The sequence below is a fragment of the Scomber scombrus genome, chromosome 11 (assembly GCF_963691925.1).
Source record: "Scomber scombrus chromosome 11, fScoSco1.1, whole genome shotgun sequence".
In the NCBI taxonomy this organism is placed as follows: Eukaryota; Metazoa; Chordata; class Actinopteri; order Scombriformes; family Scombridae; genus Scomber; species Scomber scombrus.
The window spans coordinates 15,274,054-15,298,272 of NC_084980.1; the positions used below are offsets into that span (position 1 = coordinate 15,274,054).

At 39.6% G+C, this 24,219-nt stretch overlaps 1 protein-coding gene across 1 annotated transcript; it reads right to left on the reverse strand.

The window, feature by feature from the left end:
* Window positions 1–11,341: 11,341 nt before the first annotated feature.
* Window positions 11,342–16,130, reverse strand: LOC133990851 (uncharacterized). Its single transcript, XM_062429259.1, has 8 exons — window positions 15,821–16,130; window positions 14,983–15,079; window positions 14,705–14,825; window positions 14,362–14,542; window positions 13,806–13,902; window positions 13,570–13,666; window positions 13,233–13,485; window positions 11,342–12,958 (listed from the first exon to the last, which is right to left on the reverse strand). Exons 1-8 carry the CDS (start codon window positions 16,106–16,108, stop codon window positions 11,588–11,590), a joined length of 2,505 nt encoding a protein of 834 aa, XP_062285243.1. The 5' UTR covers window positions 16,109–16,130; the 3' UTR covers window positions 11,342–11,587.
* Window positions 16,131–24,219: the final 8,089 nt, after the last annotated feature.

Here is a 24,219-nt window from a genome sequence, read left to right on the forward strand (position 1 = left end):
CTACAGTTTTCTGCCAAATGGGACGGCTCAATTGAGCATCGTTTTGACGCTGTGTCTTATTATTGCTTATGACAGGACTGTAACTGTGCATGTAACAGCTCGTTTTGCTTAAACATTGAGATGTATTATACTGACGCGGTGCCTTTTTTGCAGTTAAAACTTCAGTGCTAGACATCCAGAGTCTGTTAAATCCACACAAGCAAAACGCTCTTCATGTGAGTGATTGAATGTGTAATTGTGTTTCAAAGACTCAGAGCATTGCAATGTGTTACATCACTCATCAATCTATGCTAGGCATTCATTCATTAATGTTTCAAAGAGGCATGTTGTTCAATTAAAATTCAAGTGCATTAAAAATTGATTCCAGTTAGTAATGTGTTAGATATTTAAATGTTTGTGTGTTCATGTACGGGGGGTGTGGAGGAACTGCGACAGTGAGTGCCACTCCATTTTAAAAGATCCAACAGTGTGCTTACATATAATACATAATGATAGCTGCTGCATTTCTCAAGGGGTTTTCAAGGAATATCATTTCAACAACATACAAGACAGCAGTACAGAAACTGACAGTGATCCAAGTATTTATAATGATTTAAAACACACAAAAAAGCATTGAACCTTGTGAAAAATCTTAAATCTAAGTCAATTTACAAGCCTTCAGCTGCATATAACATTCTTAAAAGTGAATAAGTGGGGTTTCAGTTAAGATTGTTTTGTCACAGAAGCTCTACTGACTGTATTTTGACTTTTAGCAAGTTTTTTTTTACAGGTGAACAGATATGGGTTTTAAGTTTGAACTTTGTGAAAGCAACCACAACAGAGTCCTTGCAATATATAATCCAGATAATTCATACAGTATGTGCATAAGATCTATTTACATTATAACCTCTGAACTTGTTCTCACGGGGCATCAGTGCATCATACATTTTAAGTTTATTCTGGCTTTTTTAAACCAAACTGCAGCTCTATATTGCAAGTTTATCTGAGTTTATTGGAACCCTGTGTTACACCATCAAGGTCACGTCGGGCCAATGATAATCATTTTAGAGTGCTTATCAAACACCATTACACACACCATATATCCTTTTATATGATATGTGAATGGACTTCACTGAGGAGGATGTCCACTTTGTCCTTGGTTTAATGGCACTATAAGTTGATAGAGTCGCAGCCACAAACGCCATAATGTGCCTGATGTATCATATTGCTCTCTCTCTTTCTCTACGCTGTACACGTGCTGTTAGGTCATCACTGTGACTTCACTGCAGGTTCACTGAGAGGAAACGACCCATGGACCTTGAAGAGGTGTCATTTGAGAGTAAATAATATTCAAGCTCTTCATATCACTCACAACTTCTGCAAACCTTCAGACCATGATGCAAACATTATTATGAGGCAATGTAAGTGGGAAACTTTTTTGCATTACCCATAATGTTATTTACAGTGATATTGTCTGGGAGTTCCTGCAGTCTTCAATTGGGAAAATGTCTGAGCATTGGTTTGAAGCTGTCACATCCCCTCACAACCAGCTGCTGTTGACCTCTATTATGAGAATCAGAACATAGTCAGTAATACCAGCAGCAGTAGAATTTCTATTATGTATTTGGACGTTAGCATGCACAGCGTGCGTTTGAGCGACTGAAATGAGATGGAAAGATAACCCCGCCACTTTCTTCACTGTTATCTGTACTCAGCGGTGGTATTTAGCCTGACATCCATTTCTTTGAAAGTGAACGATATTTTATTCATATTCATGATCCCCATGGTGTATCCTTCTCATGACCTCTAATTCACTAACTCATCAGCAGCAAGCATTTTAACACACACACACACACACTCACACTGACAGTGACAATCTGGATTTCATCACTTGTATACACCGCTGGAAAAACACATTTTTACAGTCTACTCACCAATTTATTCCCAGTTTGCGCCACAATTCAACTCCCTTCTGTTTTATCAATTATTCAGTTTTTGAGAAGAGCAGAGGAGAGTATCAGCCAGAGCAAAATGCTCAGTTGTGCAGTAAACATACAGTTAGGTCATTTAATCCCCCGTGAACCCTTCCTCTGCCACTGACAAATGACAAACAATCAACAATACCCTACATCAGAGGTTGGAAACCTATGGCACGTGCGCCCACTGTGGCACATGCAGCCATTAACACAGGCACACAGAGCAATTCAATAAAAAAAAAAAATTCATTTTCATTATACTCTGATGGAGAGTATATAAAAGGAGGCTTTCCTCGGCAGTAAAGACCAGTCAGAGGCATGTGCATGTTGGAAATGTTCAAATATGGACCGAGTATCACATTTGGAAAGCCGAGAAAAGCCACACAATTGAATTATTTTATCCCCAATCAAATTAGTGGAGGGCTAAACCATAAGTTAGGTGTTTTGACCAGTGGAAGTCTCTGGTGCTCATGTAGTTGGGTGGCGGGGTTTAAGAAAACCATGGTGCACTCGCTTTATGGGCCACACAAATGTGGCCGTGCAATTAATTTTATATCCCAAAGCTGAACTTTTTTGGCTTCATGCCTTTAAGCAACATGATTTACCTGGACTGCAACTGGCATGTTTTGGTGAAAGTCTTCAAATATACAAATAGTTTTTGCACTAAGATTTTAAGTTGTGTTTGTTGTTATCATGATCATTCAGTATATAGATTGGTGGGCATCCTTTCATGAGGCTTAACTTACCTAAACTTTTTTTTTTTTTTTTTTAAATTACAAATGAAACACAACCTGACAACCAATTTTAAATGCCAGGAGAGAGACCTTACTGACACCCATAACAAAATGATCAAACTTAACAAAGAGAACACAGAAAGTTAAACTGTCACAATACACGGGGAGAGCCTTGATCTGAATAACATATGGCACCACAGATCATTGGAGGCAACAAATCTATTTTTCCATTCAAATCCAATTATTCGTGTGTGGCGTCTGGTAAAGCAGTGGTCGGTGACGATGGAAACATGAGGGAGCACAGATGCATGAAACAGGGAATGATGATAGATAAAAATGTAGAAGGATATTCAGAGAGAGAAAATGAGTTCAGTTACAAGGAAAAAAGGGAAAAGGTACAATTAAGAAAAGAGAAAGAATGGAAAGAAGGAAACAATCAATCTAGAAAGAGGAACTGTATGTAAACTGGTTGAGGAAAGAGTAATAGATAGGAAGATGAAAGTCTGGAGTAGCACAATAAGAAAGGAATAATAAAATAACAATAATGTCAGTACTGTAAAGTTGGAACAAATGCAATTTCTAATGTAGCATAAAATAGATGGAAGGAGAAGAGAACTGATGGAAATACTGGAGTGGGAGCAGAGTTGACAGAGATATGGATGACAGCCAAGACAATATAAAAAGACGACAACATGTGGATGGTGGATTGTTGTGTTGGCTGTTTGCTATGATAATCTGAAGAAAACTACCCAACACAGTACAGAATAGCCTGCCAAGAGAGCTGTAAGTGAGTATTTTCTGTTTTACAGAAGAGGAAAGAGTTGACCCAATCAAGGAGCTGCTCCCTGAAAACATTAACTGAATTTATAAAGACAGTATAGTTTTGATAAGTTTTATAGGAAAGTAAGTGCTTCAGTTCACTGAGAAACACACTGGTGGCTCTGTGCTCTGAGATACATGCTGTCAGTGTGCTAGCATGCTCAGAAGCTGATTTTTTGACAGTGTCTGTGTGTATATATGGCTTCGGGAGGAACATATTAATCTGCTTTGAGGCAGCAGTGGAAATGCAACACGCCTGTGTCGATTTAAGGAACACAGTAGTCTTGTAAAGATAAGTGTCTCTGTCTGGTGGTCATAGCCACTTGGGGGTTTCTGTCACATCTGATTTTCCATGGACTGCCATTGTGCATGTGTGTGCTTGAGAGAAACAGGATGATTAACATTTAAAGAGTTGATTACATTTTTTGATTAAAATGACTGTAGCATTGGTGGGAGGGTAACAGGAGGCAGGTGTCAGATCCCGTAAACATGGGGTACATCTCAAGTCCCTTAATGACATCCAAGTTTCCCTCTCTTGCATCCTTTGCTTGCGTCTAAGTCTTTCCCACCGAGGATGCACGGAGGGGTGCAAGGAAAGAAGAAACAAGGAAACATAATTTCCTCTGAACTGACGTCTGTTTCTGATGACGGTGAGGAGCTACAGGCATGGATTAAAAATCCAGAGGCCCCTGGGCACTAAAACTTGGAGCCCCCCCAACCACCATCATCACCACACATGTGCTAGCAGGTTGTGAATTATAGGTTTTCAGCAGGGGCTACAATCTGTTGAAAACACCTGTAGCTTATACAGGATTTACACTGACAGGCTATGATCACTGAAGGACAATATCTAAACCTGTAGATATCTTCTATCATACAGGATTTACACCACATGATTGCAACAATACTTTACTGGGCCAGAACCAGCAATATCAATGCAATAGCCTACAGAGTGTTGCTCAACAATATGCAAGCACATACCGCCCCATCTCCACCAAAACAGGTCTCTGAATCAGAGTACAAGCCAGTGAACAAAAAAACATCAGTGCAATAACACAGCAACAACAAACACCACCAGCACACTCAAGCAAACTAAAGCAGCAAAACACAGCAAGCAATACTGACCATATCCATGTTTTGATAAATGCAGATGTACGCAAAAAAACAGCTGATATAGATCAAATACAATACTCAAAATGTTTATCTTGATAATGTGGCAAAAGATGCATGTAGGCCTATGGGTTAGCATAAAACACACAAGCCATGCAACAGAGTTTAAGAACATGACTACAGAAAAACACAAGTTGTTATAGTAGCCTACTCATATCTCTGTCTGTGGATTTACCGTACCATTTTATATTTTTTAAGGCTTAAACATGTACACCATAATATGTTTGTTGTCAGATTAATAAATGTACTCTTTCATTTAGAAACAGTAACATGAACCTAAATAGCGCCCTGCTATCGCCTTTCTGCCAGAGAAAACACAAGCCCATGTTGTTATTTAGCCATGCTGTTAACTCACCTGATTTTATTTCATGCAAAACCCTAATTGTGCCATCCGCATCGGTGTGGGGCTGTGGAGATGAGGGTGGGACAGGTGAGCAGGTGTCTCTGCGGTCTCAGGGCTGGATCTGTGTCTCAGTTTCAGGCTGATGTTCAGCTAAACTCGGAGCAGCTGCTGCCGCGTTACTGTCCTCCTCTTTACTTTTAGCATCGACTTCTCCAGGCTTTGTCTTGAGTGTACTTTCTTTTTCTTTTTTGTCTTCCTCATCCTTGCTGCTCCACTGCTCCGAAGATTGTTTGTTATCGATGATGACTGACTTCCGGTCGGCTTTCCAGCTAAATTCCTTCACTCCCCACCTGACCTGACCTGACCTTACCTGACTCATTATAATGAACATGGTACAAACCATGGATGTATTGCCAATCACAAAGTTTTGCAAATAAGGTAACCAAGCATTAACTTTTAACACCCACAAAAACTCAACTAATTTATTTAAATTGATATTAATGGGAAGATTAGGCTACTCATCTGTAGGTACTGTTGAAAGATGATATGGAAAAAAGGTGACTTGGCTGTTTGTTTGTGCAGGTTTTGCAAAGATATTCCTCTACATCTCTTCTTATGCAAACTTTCCTTGCAGTGGTTTTATTATCATTCACTGATTTAACATGGCCTCCTCTTCTGCTGACTTTGACAGGGATGACAGAGTGCTGCCATACAGTATTTATTAATCATGCAGCATTTGTATTCTGCTATTCCCAGCCTCCCCCTCTTATCTGTGCAGAATTACCCCCATCAACAGTGCAATCACTCGTCTCCTGACATCCAGCCTGGTTGACAAGTATTAGTTTGCTCCCTCTGTCACAGCACAGCATCGTCAAATAGCAGGGATGTAGTAGTATGGCAAAGATGTCAACAAGTTTTCTCCCTGACTTGGAACATATGTGTAAGATCTTAGAAATGATCACAAATTTGATGGTAGAGGGGCCCAAAAATCTATACTGTTATCATTGCTGAATTTATGTGATAGCAACACTCTAAAGCGTCCATCTTTGGAAATACAGCGAGTGTCAAATAGTAAGCTGTATTTTTCATAGCTGACATTAAACATTCGATAAAGTATTTTTAGAGTAGAGCAGACTGACTAAACAACAACAACATGGAAACAGCAACAGTGTTTGTCACTGCTAATTGCAGGCCTTATCTAATCTATTCATATTCACATCTATTATACAACTAATCATAGTTTCAATCATTAATCAGAGAAGAAGAGTTTTCAGCTTTACGTCTAAGTCGAGGCAACAAATGCAAATTTAGAATTCACATCTATAGCTGAACAGTCGATGATCCTGGGCGACAAGTTTCCAATGTAAAACTAATGATGCTTGACAGATAATATCAACATACAGGAGCTCCAGCATATTGCATTCATACAGCATCTTTCTGCCTGTTGATTTTCTCTGCAGGAATAAAAACCCTGTCCTCACACTGGTATATTAGAAAATGCACTACAGAGAAAATATGCTGCATTAGAGATTACTGAAAGAGTCATCTTGTGAAATATTTATAATATAAAAAACATTTTGCACTTAGTTGTGTGCATGCTGTGACAGCCCCCCGCCTGACCTACCTTAAATGTACTGATGCTGATGCGGTTTTGAGTTACTGTTATATTCTTTTGTGTCTGTAAAGGTATCCGAGGGAACATGAGCGTGGTAGCCAGCCAGATTCAGAGCACCTGGGCCTAATGCTCCCATAGGATAAAAGGCCAACTTCCAGCATTGTTTGTGCTGACTGACTCATCCCAGTCAGCAGCTGCAGGCTTTCGCTTTTTGCTTGACTTTAGTTTAGTTTTCACACCTTACACCTTACACCCAACTGCTCATGAATTCACATCTACACCAGTGATGTTACAGACACACTCCGTGTTTATATAGTTATTTTATTATGGTGTTTACTTAATTATAATTAATACTTTTAATTTAGCTGCTATTTGGCCTAGCTGTGCTGACAATACTATTGCACTGTGCATGCACATGACAAAGAAAAAGAGGCGTCAATAAAGAGGTGTTTAGAATCACAACTCTGAACTAAGATGATAATGATGATGAAAAATGACACCAAAACTGCTGATATTCTTCATATAAAGTGCATTTTCCATGTGATTTTATTATTTCAAGTGTGTCGGTTCCTTATAAGTGTGTTCTACTTGCAAACATACATATGGTTATTCATTATTTTACTGTTTCCTTACTGGATTTACAGAGCAATTAATGAAAAGGGGGACAGCACAGGGAGAGCAGCCTTCACAAAGTATTTTACTGGCCAACATGCCCACTTATTGGATATCATCAAAATATAACAGCCGTTTCATACCAGAGTGAAGGCAGGTAACAGATTCAACTCCAGGGCCTCCAAATCCCCACAAACTGTGGCCTCATTCTGGCTTGTCTTTCTTTCTTTTTTTTTAAAGGCAACAATAACTGTAATCAAATATCATTACATACACTAATTCTTTCTCAGAACCTGGTTGTGATTTTGAGCATTTTTATGTTTTAATTTTGTCCTTTCTGAATGAAGTAAATATTACACTTTATTTTGCATATTTTTGATGGGGTCAAATAATCCATGACCAAATAAAGGGACTCCTGAAAACAAATTGTGCACTGAATATTAAAACACAGAAAGCAGAAGACACAAAAGGACAACAGTCCAAAGGCAAAGTGAATTTCAATAAAATAGCCAAGTGATACTGTCTGGGAATTGTTAAGCCAGAAAATGTCATTTAAATCCAGGTGGATTCCTATCTATCTGGTTTATGACATTTGAGATCTTGTGTGAGAGACCCGTTTTCTAATCTGATTTCTTAAGCAAACACAAAAAAATAAAAACCCATAAAAGCAAGAAATGTATAGGTACATGCAGATATGCTTTCACAGCTCATGTTATTTCACCACCCTTTTCTCCTAATGTTCATGTTTATCTAACTGTGAAAGTAATGAACAGAAATAAATGGGAACTACACGGCACAGCATCCTAAAGACTGAATTTATGGTGCTGAATAAATATTATCCTTGCACTGATGATGCAAGCTCAAGCCAAAATCAGTGATTTTCTCCATGACGCACTTTTCATCTCAAGACTGCCTCAAAGTATCAGCAAAGCCTTCTGTCAACAAGGAGCAGCGCAGATTACTTAACTGACATCTTTAAAAGCCAAGCTTCAAATCATTTCACTCGAGAGATACTCTCAGAGAAAATAGAGGAGAAATAGAAAATACTGCTATACTACCATGACCTAATGCAAAACCAGAAACAGCAAAAAGTTGACAAAAATAACCGTATGACAATGTCCTTGTGACATCACTGAATGACAGGGTGTATCCATTTTGCAAGCATCAGCAGCGGGCTCTGATAGGGGCAGTTTAGCTTCTATATAATATGGAAAGAGTGCTGCAGGGTTCGCTGTTGCCACATGTATTTTATGGAAAATGTTAGTCAGTATTCGTAGCACCAGGATGACATCTAGTGGTTCACCTGTGAATAACAGGATATTTGTGTCACCCTGATGATGGAGGTCTGGACTAACGGATACTGTAACTACTTTTACTATTAAAGTGGATTGATCATGAACTGTACCCCCATCTTGTCGTCCGTCACCTCTAATTTTTTTAAGATAGATATTGCTTTTGCAAAGAACATCTCCACTAAATTCAATGTTTAGGGAAAGTTCTGTCTGTCATCTGAAGTCAATATCTGCAGTATTTAGTTCTTCCACTGTATTTAAAGTACATGGCTGGACATTTTCTATGTTTTTATTATTAGAAACGTCATGTGCAGAGCTAAACCAACAATTAATTTATCTACTTACAAGTAATGTATTTGTATCCAAAGCCTGATGTATCTTATTCCTCTGTGCCATAGACCTGCACCCCGCAGTGGCATCTGCTGTACACAGAATAACTCTTAGGTGACTCAGACCAGTCATTGTGGTGAAGAACATCACCCAGTGAAAGGATTTGGCTCACTGATGTATTTTTAATTGTTTTTTGACAACAACAGAAGAGCACAGACTACAGCACAGAGGTATAAGATATATCAGGCTTTGGATACACACACTGTACTTGTTAGTAGGACCAGTTTATTGATGAGATTTGTTGACAATAAAAAACATTTTAAATTGCCAGTTGTAACCTTTGTTGAACCATGTTGTACCATTACCATTCCAATGCTCCTTGTTCTCCCAAAATGTTCCAGTATGTAATCTTTTTTTTAATTAAAAACCTCAGACCAAGACCAGGTTAGTAACTGAACATGCTGATTTGAGGAACTTGTTCATGTGTTGCCCCTATCCAACTGCACTGTCTTTACAATATAATAGAAATGAGTAACAACTCTGTTTTAAATTTCTCTTAACTTCAGACCTGATTGTTGACTTGAAAGTCAAAGCCAATCTGCCAAAACTCTATGACACAATTAAGTCTTGTTAAATGTATTCTGTTGGACTGATTCTCAAATTTCTAAATCATAACAAAATCACAACAGGAGGCTCATTTTTGTATTGTCTTGTTTTTTTAAAAAAGTAATCAAAAGCAAGGGCAGCATATTAGTAGATTTTCAGGATGTATGATTGAGCGCAATTACTATTTCATTAAAAATAAACTCTAAATAAACTGCAAACTATTTGATTTACACAAAGAAGACTCGTCTGCCAGACTGCATCCACACTCTCTGAAAGTAATCAATACAACCCTTCAGTACTGATGTTTGTAGCTCATTAAAAGTCAAAGGAATTCCTTCTATTTCACTTCTACAAACATAGTTAGGCCATGCTTACATCTGTCAGCTATCAGCAGGTCTAATCCACTAGACAGCCTTGGGTTTATCCAGCAGCAGGCTAACTCTTTACCAGAGAGTAAAGCTGTAGATGTTTCTCCAACATTGAAAAAACTTAATGGGCCTCGAAGCATGCTTATGCGCTGACTGATAAATGTGTAAGCAGACGGGATTATTTTAGGTTTTGATCAAAGTGGGAACTGTGAACCAGATAAACATGCCGAACATTTTAAGTTTAGAGCAGCAAGATTGAAGAAAAAGTCATTTATACAATCATTTGTTCACAAACTTTTTTATTTTTTATTTAACCAAGCTTCAGAAATGTTTTCTGGGCCATTTTGTCACTGCATGTGATATAAACAGTCAAGAATATCTGGGTTAAAAATGGGTTTACTCCAGTATTGACAAGATGCTTAATCTGGGACAGCTCCTTTCGAAGTACACCAGAACAAGCAAGTTTGCTGTTTGAGGTGGGAATGAGAATAATATAATCCTTGTTTACTACACTGCGTAGGATAGTCGACAATGTAAAGATGAGAGACTCTCAAAATGGTATTCGGACAGGTTTATTTGACTGGTCCATCTTCAATGCCTAATGCCTTTATCTAAAAACTGAATTTATCTAAATTATGTCCAATACTTAAAAAAAAAAAAAAAAAAAAAAAAAAAAACATTTTCTAGTTCATTTCTGTATCAATGAACTCTGTTGAGGGGGAAACCCAATCCAGAAGACAAACTGTGATTAAAGATTGGTATCACTTGCCACATTAAAATATTGTTGTTTTATATCACAATGTGAAATCTCAGATTGCAGTTTGTTTTTGAAAGTTTGACGAGCACGGGTTCTAAAACCTCCTCCGTTCAAAGCTGTATTATTATTATTATTATCATATCATAGTAAAAGAAGTATGACTAACATTTAGGTGGACTTTTCTCCACTGTGATGGATTACCTGTTGTAACTCAAGCTGGTTTTGAGTATCAGCAAGTTTACTGTGCTGATTTACAATTCTGTGAGATCACATTAGTCGTCGTTGAAGTTGTGGCTTAACAGGAGAGCTAACAATTTTTTTTAAACACTCCAAATCACAATTAGCTAAGTGACTTAAGCTAAGTAAAACAAATTGGATAAAGATTAACTGCTTTCTGAATACTTCTAGATCTCCCCACACCCCACACGTCTTAATTAACTCACTTAATTCACATTTATGCAGCTTATAGTGAATAAGAAAAGATAAAAACAGACTGTGCCACAGTGCCCAGACTTCATTTAAGGGTATTTTAGCTCAAAACTGACATAATCATTACAATATAGTACATAATTAGGATGTTCAATAAAGTAATTTCCAAAGATTTATCTTGGATTAATGCACACATACAGCTTTCACAAATTTACTGATTATCCAACTCAAAATGTTCAAGAGGGAATGTGCAATTACCCTACCGTATCCTGAAACTGATGTTCTTACAATGCACTCCAATACTAAGTGTAAGTTAATATTAAGTGTATTTGATTTTCCAAAACTGACAGCTCTGTGCTTCTGACTGATGCACCATTAATGCACGTCCATCCATTACTAGTATGATCAAATAATAAGTGAGCATTGGTCTCTTTGGTAGGCAACCAAGATCTCTTTTCAAGCCCAACAGCTTCTTCTATTAGCTTCATATTGTTTGGCATTCCAATTCTAATGGCTCCTTTCGTTTAACAGTTGCTCCCATTAAATTCATTCTTTAATTATGTGTGTTTTCCAGACCATTGCACCCGTACTGGTCTGCCCCTACCTTTTCCTAAGCTTTTACCACTGATCTGGCTGCTGTACCTTTTTTTCTTTCTTTCTTCTTCTGGGTCAAAATCTGAGTCATCGTCATCTTTTTGTCTTCTTCCTCTCCCTGCATTCTTTCTAACCGTTTTGCTTCTCTCCTCGTCTTCTTCTTCGGCCGAGTCAACGGCTGTGTCACTGTCAGTCAGCTCATTCTCACTCTCCTCCTTTCTGGAACATTTCCTTCTAAATTTTTGCACCTTTTCTTCTCCAGTCTTAGTGTTCAAATCTTCCTTTGGATTTCCCAGAACTAAGTTGCCTGCTGCGTGTCTCTTGGGCCTTCCTATGGGTCTGCCCGTGCTTCTCCTACTTTTAGTTTGTGCTGTGGTTATTCTCTCATTCTGTGCCTCCTCTTCTGTGTGCTTCTCCTCCTCTACACTGTCGAGCTCCAAATCTGTGCCTCCCTCTTTAGCCTCACTAGTGTCACTTGCACCTTCCTCAGCCTTCTTCCATTCACATACAGAAATGGATGCGTGGTAACGTTGCACATGACTTTTCAAGCTCACATTGTGATTGAAGCATTTGTCACAAAGGTGACACTTGAAAGGCCTCTCCCCTGTGTGCAGGCGCATGTGGGATTTGAGGTGGCTTGACTGGCTGAAGCTCCGTTCGCACTCTGAACATTTGTATGGTTTCAGTCCTGTGTGTACAACAGAGTGTCTCTGGAGACGAGGTTTATCCATGAAAACGATTCCACAGACTCCACATCTAAATTCCTTTGAGATCCTGTGATCAGCCAGGTGAATGCTGCGTTCTTTACTGCTGGCAAATGTCTCTGAACAGTCTGGACATTTATATGGTGTTGCACAATCTTGATGGGTCTCCTCATGTTTAAGTTTGTCCACCCTTGTTCTGAAGGTAACATGGCAGTATTTGCAAGGATGTTCATAGGTTTCATCATGGATATTGCTATGATGTTTTAGAGAACTCTCACTAACACATCTTTTGCCACATATATTGCAGGAATACGGCTTTATTTTATATTCACACGTATGAGTCTTCTGAATGTTGAAAAAACTTCCACAGTCTGTGCAGAGTTCATTAATTCTGAGGCCGCTGTGGGAATCTAAATCTTCCTCTTCGTCAGTTTCCTCATTCGAACTCATCGCAAGCTCTTCAGCCAACAAAACATCCTTTGTTGGAGTCCATTCCGTGTCTGAACTCACAGTATCTTGATCACTTTCCTCTCCTTCCTCTCCTTCATCTGAAGGATAACTTTCTTCATCACTCAAAGTCACAATCTCAGATGAAATCCCACAGCTGGCGTTGACATCTATCAGTGTTGTCTGTGAATCATATAATGACAATATAGATTCTAAACAGCACAGAATATCACAGACAAATTACCAAAGAGGTGGCACAGTAAGAGGACACATTATAATTGATTATTCTATGTGAACAGTTATATACAGGCTATCAGCCTATGTGCAAAATAAGCAGAATATTTTACACAAATATGTTGTAAAATAGGAAAATAATAATGACTAGAGTAGGTTATGTGGTTCTTACTACAAGGAGTGTCTGGATATGATATAGTATAACTGAATATAGCGGGCCTACCTGTTGGGTAACTGGAGTTATTTCTGTGCCAGTGTGTTGATCTTCAGTTGTTGGGACATTTGCATTGACCTGGCTCTTCCATTGGTTTCTGTACTCACACTGAAGGCACTGCTGGTTCAAAATGACAAGTATCCCGTGGGTGACTTTCTCCATCTTTAGTTTACCGCCACATGATGGACACTTGTGGCAAAACAACTGGAGGAGGCAATTTTCATACACAACAACCTTTCCTTTCATCTGTAAATGTACAGCCCTAAAAAAACATCAAATTGAAATATTGTGAGTTTACACCAACCTGATGTTAAATTTACAGTTGAGTTAAAGAAGTTGAACTTACTTTTCCTGGTTCCAATCAATATTCATAACATTCTGTTGCATCTGACCAGAGGTATCAGTGCTTGATACATCACTTGACCCAGAACTTACTAGGGAACCTACAAATAGAGTTCAGTATTCACATGTAAGAAAAGTTGTCTAAAACACATCAAAACCCACATAATATGTAAGATCTTACATTACAGTATGTTACTAGACTTTATTTTTGTGAATACATAATATTTTAATGTTCCTTACCATTTGCATTGACTCTTGATTTTTCAAAACAGGAAGGTGGACTATCATATGTTTTAAGGTCACACTGACAAGCAAGTTCTGCGGTTTTCACAGGCTCCTGCACAAAAAAAAAAATTGTATTCATTCATTTAACACAATTTACAAATAATTCTCCAAAAATCTGTCTGGTTGATGTTTCTCTCAACAGCTCTTGAGACAGTGCTTACATTAGTTGTATATGTGCAGAGTGGGATAACACAGTAACACTGACCACAACAATTACATGGATAATGCTGATTGTATGTGCGTATGCACCTCAGGATCACTATAGGGACAGATCAGTGTGCCATTAGTGGATTGAACCAGGACACACAAGATGTGGACTAACAGTTATAGTCTATTTGTTCATTTTACTTCATATAGGCTATATATTGTGTAAAAGGAAATTGACATTCAAATTATATTAAATGAGAGAAGTTTTTGTGGAGTTGTGATTATTGTGTCAAATAGTATGTCAACATATACATTTAAGTGGATGTATAAAGGGTACAGTTACTATAGACTATAGCGGTTCTACCTGTTGGATCTCTGGAGCTACATCTATGTCTTCTGTCAGGCACTGATCAGCTGTTGGAGCACTATTGACCTGACTTTTCCATTGGTTTGTGTAGTCACACTGAAGGCAGTGTTGGTTCAAGATGACAAGTATCCCGTGGGTGACTTTCTCCATCTGAAGTGTACCACCACATGATGGACATCTGTTGCGAAACAACTGCACGGGGCAGTTTCCGTTCACAACAACCTTTCCTTTCATCAGTACAGATGTAGCCCTGAAATAAAACAATCCAATTGAAATTATGTGAGTTTAAAACACCAACCTTAGGTTCAATGTAAAGTTGAGTTGAAGAAGTTGAACTTACTTTTCCGGGTTCAATTCAATATTTATAATGTTTTGTTGCATATGACCAGAAGTATCAGTGTTCGATACATCAGGTGAATAGGACAATGAGGCACCACTTGACCCAGAACTTGCTCGGGAACCTACAAATCGAGTTCGGTATTCACTTGTAAATAAGTTGTTTTAACACATCAATATCCACTTCATTTTAATCATAACACAACATCACATTTCTCACCTGTTACAGTATGTTATGAAGCTGTATTTTGAATCAACAGACAACAATTTAAAGTTCCTTACCATTTGAATTTTCTGCTGAGTTCTGAAAACAGGGATTTGGATCATGCTGTGTGTTAACATCATACTGACAAGAAATTTCTGCATTTTCCACAAGCTTCTGCACAAAAAAAACAGAAAACTTGTAGTTTAGCACAATCTACAAACAGTATACCAAAAATGTATCTGGTTGATGTTTATGTTGACAGCACCTGAAAAGAACCAAGTAAACATATAATGTCACAATTAGTTACATTAACCTGTAAATGTGGACAGTCTCAGCTGGTAGTACAAGCAGCATTTCAGATGCACTTCACAAGCACGCACCAGTTGTGTGGACTTACATTTAAGAGCAGTTTAAAATATGTTGATTCAGTTTACTGTTGTCTAAAAGGAATTGGACACTGAATTTATATTGAGTTGATTGTGAATATTTGTGTCAGTCTTTATCCACTGTTTCACAGACCCTAATGCAATCTCAATGGTATCCACTTAATAATAAACAAGGTTATTACACGTTGAAAAACAAAAATTATAAACTCATCTACTTGCTGTTTAAATTAACACTTGATGTCATAAACATTTTATCAATGAAATAAAGAAATGATGGTATATATTTAACCTGGGATTGAGCTGTTTTATAGAAGGTTATTAACTAAACTTGTGTGTTTATTTACCAGCAGCAACTTTATTCAATAAAAACGTTATGCTGTCTGGGTCATGACTCATGAGGAGGGGGAAATGGTCTCCAACAAATCAGCTGGGTTTGTTTATGACAACACACGTGTGCAAAACAAGTAAGCTGTGTCATTCTTTAGGAGTAGGAGGACGATAACAGTTCCTACAGTCCAGGCAGACTCACCACGTGTTGTGGGCTCTCCAGATGTTCATCTGGCTCTGACTTGACAGACAGTGACGGGACAGCTCTGGGCTTCAGCTGAACCGTGCCAGTCGGAATCAGGGTTTCATAGCAGTCATTTGAAAAGTGCTCAGTACAAATAGTGATATCAGTCCAGCACGATTCTTTAAAACACTGTCCGTTGACCTCGCCAATAAACTGGACCCACTCAAGTCTCTCGTCTGGATCTTCTGGTAACTTGAAGCGCTGCGCACTGCGACGCCACGAATCACAGCCGACCACGGAGCACATCCCGGGTTTGGGGTTGATGTGGTTGACAGCACGGAAGTGGGGCGGACAGTAAAGGAGCTGAGTCTCCAACGTCGACAATATCAACAAGCTAACAGCTAGCAATCTCTACTGGTGGCTGTGATGGTAACGGGGTGGGCGGGGCTCTACGGATGACTTCGCGCGGTTTGTTATACGGCGTGTCCCGGTGAACGTTAAATACATACAGCAACACTAGGGTTGCAGCAACGCGATTATTAGACAATAAGGCCATTGAAATCTGAGGGACTTTTAATTGACACAACCTCAAAGCTTGTCAGTCAAAGTACAGCCTGTCACAATAAATGCATGTATTGTGTGCACTGGAGGCCCCTCACTCCATCTGCAGGCTCACTGATGTGCAGGTCTAGAAGTACACCAGCAGGTGGGGCTCTTCATCATAGAAAGGACGTGATGGGGGGGCAAAATCCGCAAGCAAAAATTAATTCAAAAGTTTATCTGAAGCTAAGATTCCGATTCATCGAGTAGATTTAAACATTACAGGCTCATTAGTACCAACGTCCCTCTTTTTATTACTATACTTCCACTGAAGCTCAAAACTGAGGAAACACAAAAAGGAAAGGTGATGCTAAAAAGACTGTAAATGTGGTAGATGTCCACTTGTTATAACTAACAAAGACTGCTGAAGCCTTATAAAGCGTCAGGTATGTTTTTGTTCAAAATGACTGTGTGGACACTTGAGAAAGCCTCTTTCAGTGTTCATATGGGCACCTGGCTATTGTTTTAAGGCAGACGTGAAAAATAGTGAACCTGTCCTTTAACACAAATTAGAGCATTAGTTGGCCCACTTACTCCTAGCAGTATTTAGCTATGCAAATTGTGTTTGCCCTTGTTATTTATTAATCTACTAACTGACATCATGTACTACCTCCATACAGAATTTGCTGTCTGCATATGAAAGTAATTGCCTTTAATTATAATGATCCAGTAATTATCTCTGCCAGGCATAAGCCTGAAGAGGATCATGTGTTTTGAACGTGTGTGCATATTCTTAGCCTGTGTGCGTGTCTGTCCACAGCTAATCTTGCATATTACTGGACTCATCAGCATAACATTTTTTGTGCACATTTATGACTGTATGCTCAAGGACGTCTCGTTGTTGCAGTTATTCACAATTTTTGAAAAAACAATTTAATACCGCTATTGACTGCTGACTCCTCAGTCACCTCAGCTGGCCGGTTTGGGTTGCAAGTCTTCAACTGATCAGTTTGGTGTGCCGGCTAGATTGACAGCTGGCCCATCCAATCAAAAGTATTGTAGCTTAAGCTTGAAAATGAGTGAAGGAAAAAATATATATAATGTCACACAAGTCCCACTGGGATAAGAGCGCTTTACAACAGGTAGGAGAGATTCCTTTTACTTCCAAAATAGCGTAACAATGTTGATAAAATACAGTATTAATGATTTGCCCACATGCTTATTTAAAATGTGCAGGCTGGTGACGGGCATCTCTCTCTCCCCTTTCCCCTACTCCCTCCCACCACCATAGACCCACCCAGGCCTGGACTAGCCATTGGGGCCACCGGGAGTTTTCCCGGTGGGCCGTTCAATAATGGGCCGGCAGTGGCTGCCCTTTTTTTTTTTTTCCTGCGTCTCGCAATGGTAATTCTCACACATCAAATGCATACTGATGCCCAGTGGCTTGTGACTTGTCTGTCTACCTGGCTGGCCCAATGATGGGCTACACAGGCCCAGGAGTCCCACCCATGCACGTTCTAGACCCCCCCCATCCAATCAGCTTTAATGATGACCAATTGTTATGACAGGTAGAGAAAAAGACAGAGAGGAATAGCGCAGCACAACACGCACGCAAAATGGAGAAAAAACGAAAAGGTGGTGCCGAAAAATTGCGAGAAAAAAAGAAAAAAGCACTAGCTCAAGATGCCGCGAAGAGTGGTAATATTTTAAATATGTTCGCTGCGCGGGCCGGTGTCGCCTCAGGGTCTTCAGCTGCAGCTGCGGGTCCCTCTCATCAGGAGGAGGAGGAGGGAGAAAGTGAGGCTCCTGCAGCCATGGTGCTAGAGGAGCTTAGTGGTGGTGATGGCAGGTGTGTGCTAGGCTAACACGTTGTGGATAAACAATTAACACCGTTAATTGTAATAAACATTACTTGACACAATCGCAAACTCTGCATAGCGTGGAGTGTTAGTGTACAACTACATCTAGTTATCTAAAGTATGGGAACATGATAACCATATTCATATGATTAATTGACGCGTTTATTAACCACTATTTTATACTAGATGTGGTTTGAGCATGTATAAATGCTATTTTCACAATTTGTAACCTATAATTACATTCCCCAAATCAGAATTAAAGTGTTTTATGTATCATCATGCACCTTTCTTCTGTACACAGTCCAATTTGGTCAGGATATGTGATACAATAAAAAGTATATACAGTATTATTGAGATATTAAATATATTGCAATATACTGTGATTCCTTGGGATTTTAACTGTGAATTATGTATCAAAATTAAAACTTTAACAATAAGATAAGCTCAAATGTCTGATAATCTATTTAAATTTCGGCATGGTATCTGCGCACGGATTGTAGTGGGCCACTCTGGTCCAGGGTCCAGGGCCGAATTTTTGTCCCAGTCCAGGCCTGGACCCACCACTATCTCGGGATCCACCGCCTCCTAATTTAAACACCAGACAAGCGCTGCCATGCTGCTCATACAGCTGTGATGATAGCGGAGTGGGCGGGGCTCTGTAGCAGGGTTCACGCGATTTTACATCTGGCGTCAGGGGCGGACTGGGGTTTAAATTCAGCCCGGGAGTTTGGTGTCAAGAGGCCTTTTATCCGACCGCAAGAAGGACACAAGTGGAACCGTGATTTTAACACTACAACTTTAATTTAAGTGTAAAAATACTATATTACTACTACTATATACTACAGTGTGTTTTGCATTTGTGAGTGTGTGAGTGTGTGTGTGTGTGTGTGTGTGTGTGTGTGTGTGTGTGTGTGTGTGTGTGTGTGTGTGTGTGTGTGTGTGTGTGTTGATAAGCAATAAAAAAACAAGCAGCTTAGCAAAAATTTGGCAACAGAAACCAAACTCCAAAGATATACAGACCTATAACATCTAAATATCTCCCAAGAAAATCAAATTGTCTCATATCATTAACAAGCTTTTGAGCAGTGAACTTGTCTCTGCAACTCTGTTTATGACTGCATTGTTGTCTAAAGTCACCAGGGTCTCTTTCTCTGTTGACATTAGCATAAATGCCTCAAGATGCTCCTGTGTCAGTGTGGTCCTCAGTCTGTTCTTCACAAACTTGAGTGTGGAGAAAGTCGATGATAGGCATCAGTCAGCAGGTTGTATTTGGAAAGTATGTGGTAGACACATATGGCACAGTTTTTACAGGAGATGCAACTGTTGTTTGTCCGATCCACGTTTTCCTCATTTTCTGTCTCCTCAGCAGTCCACACAGTATATGACTCCAAATGGGGCAACCTAAGTCTTTCCCAATGGCTGGCAAGACTACATAGCTCAGCCTTCAGTCTTCCAGATGTGGCTCTGTCATCAAACCTAAGGAGACACTTACTGAGCTGTTGGAGTGATTCAGACGGAAGCCCCCTTTCTTTAACTGCACCAAAATTCCTTGGGTCGAGGCATGCAAAATCATCATACAGAGCTCCATTTGCTGCAAAGCGGGTCTGAATGCTCTCAGTGACAGTGTCCAAAATAACATTGTGCACCTTGACCCTGTATTGATCCTCTGCAGTCCACTCATGTTGTTCCTCTGCTCCCTCACCTGGCATGGTCTTCCTCTTTCTGATCTTTTTTTCAGGTAGATCGGCCTGGACCACTTCTTTGCATTCACCCTCCTCCAGCTTCTTATTTGCCCACTCAGCAAATACATTAGCTGCCTTTTTAACACCCTCCATGTCCCTGGTGCATGTTTTTAGTCTGTCTAAGGCCCCCATCACAAGCCGATGAGCAGTGATTAGGTCCATGTTGCTGGTCTGAAGGTATTTCGACAGTGGTGAGGTGATCTCAAAGATCCTCAAGAATATCTGTGCCGTAAGCAAAGTCTCATGCTTCAGTAGGGACTCAATGTAGCCCTTAGCTCTTGCTCTGATTTGTGCTTTCATTGACATATCTTCCACTATCCTTCTCAATGTTATGATCAAATCAACAAACAAGGCATTGTCTGGGTTACCAAAACAGCCAAATATCTTGCTCAGGGCTTGGTCTTTGGCCCACCACCTCGTCTCTCCAATGGGGGACAGCCGTCTGTGACGCTTGTCATCACTCACTTTCTCCCACATGTTCATACGCTTGTATGAGTCCTTGATAAATACAGCAACGTCATTCACAATGGAGAAAAGGGATGCACTTTCTATCACAACACCTGTAGTGTCTCCCAGAACAAGATTGAGCACATGTGCATAGCACCAGATGTGCACTTGGTTTGGGGACTCTGATGAGAGTAAAGTGGAGAACCCCTTGTACTGCCCTTGCATGTTTGCTGCTCCATCTGTAGAGTTACCAACACAGTTCTGGATATCAATATTGACCTTTGCCAGATTTTCTTTGAGCATTTTAACAAAATACTCCCCTGTTGTTGACTCACATGAAACGACACTGATGAGCTTTTCATGGACTGTGTCAGTCACATATCTGAGGGCAACAGCACACTGATCTGTAGAGGTAACATCTTGTGTCGTATCAATCTGTACCGAAAACATTCCTGCCTCCTTTACTTCCTTTGAAATGTTTTCTTTTATCAAGTGGCTGATGACGTTGATTATTTTGTTGACAGATGTGCTAGAAAGCAGTGTAACCAGGGATCCCCTGCCTTTAGCCCCAGCTTCATGTAGGCTCTTGCTTTTCTTTATACACTCACTAACATGTTCTTCAAGGGAAACATCAAATTTGCTTAACAGCAGGATCATTTCCAAGAAGTTTCCATGGTCATGAGCCATGTTTTCCCATGTGTATGCAGCCTCAAAATTAGTGCCCCTGTAACTGAGACCACATTTTCCAATGACCTTTATCACTTCTATGATACGATCCATAACTTGACGTTTTTTTCTGACCTGTTCACGTTGAATTGAAGCTTGTTTTCCTCCAAGTAGACTTGCTACATCTGCTTTGTTGGCCTTCATGAAATAAGCTTCAGCACTATCTCTGTGCACTTGGTTTCTTTCATGCTCCTCTATTCTTTGATGTACATGCTTCCATGCTTTCATCCCACCTTTAACAAAAGCACTGTCACCTGCACCTGGCTTTGCGTATGCCAAACATACTGTACAGTATAGGGAGTTTTCTTTCTCACAGTAGGTAAGCCACTTTCTCTTTATACCATCTTTGGTTTGATAAATACACATGCCTTTTCTGGGGGGTTGTTGAGGATGGTAAGAAAAAAAGAGATCTAAATCTTTGGAGGCTGGGCGTGCATAAAAATCAAAACCCTCATCTTCAATTTCAACTGATGTCTCTGCCTCTGTTTCCCCTGTGCTGGGCCCTGCCTTTCCCTGTACATCTGCATGAAAAGAACATAGGTAATAACAAAAATTAGCTATAAGTCATTAATATTGGGGGGGGAAACAGATATCTATTTCAGAACATAACTGCAGGAGTAGATGGGCTCATTGTTTCTATGTGACTGGAGTTGGAACATCAATATATAACATCTTGATACTATTCCATGCATTTCCTGTGCAGTGCACCTATACCTGACACTGTTGGTCTTTTCTCCTCCTCCTCCTTCTCCTCTTCCTGTTCCACCTTCTCCTCCTCCTCCTCCTCCTCTTCCTGTCCCTCCACATCTGTTTCTTTGTCCTGACACTGGTACTGACTTATACTGGCTTTGTTTGCTAATAATAACAATAACAGCAACAATGATAAATGTTAAAGCACTGTTGTAAAGAATTCACAGTGTTAGAGCACATACATTCAACATACACACTCACTCTTTTGTTTTGATTTTGATAATCTGCTCATAGTTTTTTTTGTAAAATAATTACTCACTTTAATGTAATTCTCTTGAGCTGGTAAAATGGCAATACATTAATGTAGAAACAGAGCAGGAAAACATAATGCACAGCCTGAATTTAAATAGGCTTAAATATTTTTAACTTTGAACACAGAGACTCTCCTGAAATATGTTTGTTGAGTAATTTAAAATATATACTTGCAATAAAGAAATGTATCTATGTTCTTTTAATTGATAAAGCAGATTAGTGATGCATATGGTGTAACATTGATAGCTACTACCTTTAAAGTTATCTTAACACATCCAAAAACACAAGCACGTTACATGCCAAGTCTGTGATGATAGGGTCATGTCGGCTGCACTTGCTAACCTACTGTGGCCGTGCTACTCGGACCCGTGTCATCAGCGGCCTGGCTGACTGCAGCCCCTCCACGGAAAAGATCCGTTATTTTCGCACATTTGGCTGCATCCTGTATTAACAACTTTTTCTTTTTAGCCCTTACTTTCTCCGCCCCACCCATTTCTTTTTCTTGTCTCTTTCTTTTCGCCATGCTTGCTGAATGCTCATACCATCCGGACCTTCTCTCTCTTTTTTTCAAACAAAACAGGAAAATACTTTAATGACTGACTGAGCAGCCGAGCCAATCATATTTTGCCTCTGACAGAAACATGCATAGGTCTGGAAACATGGATCAGTTCAATTTGGGAGGGGCCGCTCGTTTCCCCCCCTTAATTTGCAAAACATTAGATTGATCCGGTCTGACGTCCTACCGACTTTGTGTTACCTGCGGCCGGGGCTGTGAGGGCAGGCTGCTGTGGCTCCGCTTTATTAACATCATTAATTTAAAAAACAAACAAACAAAAAAACGCTCCGACCACCGGCCGGTTAGGGCCTGGAATAGACCGGCCGTTCGGGAAAAGTCCCGAATTTCCCGATGGTCAGTCCGCCCCTGTCTGGCGTATACCGGTTTTAAATTCGCCGTATGAAATACATTTTAAATTATTACTTTTGTAATCTTCTCGATTTTACTAATCAGACCATCGAGAAAGCTGCAAAACCTATTTTTAACAAGGACCATTCATTAAAATTGGTGACTATGTTGTTGGCATCACAAACCTTACTCAATTAACCTGTATTGCATTGAGAAGATATCTGCATGACTAGATAACACAACAGGAGCATGGCCGTAGCTACCATTGAGGACACCGAGGTCATGTCCTCGGTATTTTTTTTCTTGAAGTTTTGTTTAATTGTGAAGTGAAAATAGCCGACGAGACAATTATCCTTGCATCAACGGACCATCATGTGACACGTACTTGAAGATTCCCCTGCCATGTCAAAACGAAAGTATCCGGCTATAGCCAGCGGTGGAGTGAAGCCTTGAAATCGCCAGAAATATGTTGTCTACATTTGTGAATTGGATTTGACCCGATTTTGCAAACTGTTCATTCATTGGATGAGCCCTTTTCTCCCTTTCCCAGCAGGCCGTGCTTCATTCCACATTTTAAGAACAAACAAAGAAAATAATATATTGCAGTTATAATTTTTAAATATACAACCATGGAAGTTGTAGAATACTGAAATAGGAGTTGATTTAAATTGCACAATTGGAAATGATAAGAAAGAACTGGACCACAAGAATGACCATGATTGAGAAATGCACAGCAAGAAAGCAGTATAAATACATCATGGATTAAACCCAACAGTCATATAAATTGTAGTCTCATTTTTGACCTTGGTATTTGAAAAAATCCTGGCTACGGCCTTGAACAGGAGTGAGGAATTGGATTTTTAAAATGTGGGTGAACTAACACTTATTAAGCTTTGGGCAATATAATGAAGAATATATGGAATTATGGATATATGGATTATCTTTCCTGTCTGGCCACTCTTTGGCGGTGTTGCTCTTACCTGGTTGTCATTTTTCACAGAACTACACAAACACATGTAACACTTTATATCTCTTTTACCATAAAAATAATAAATACATCAAACCTTTCAGAGATCGATTCCCCTCAATAGATGCAGTATGTGTAGCTGTCAATTATTTAACAGCTCTACCATCATTATACATGGTGTGTGTATCCTGGAAGAAAAGTATTGAAAAGTTACAATGCAAATGAACACA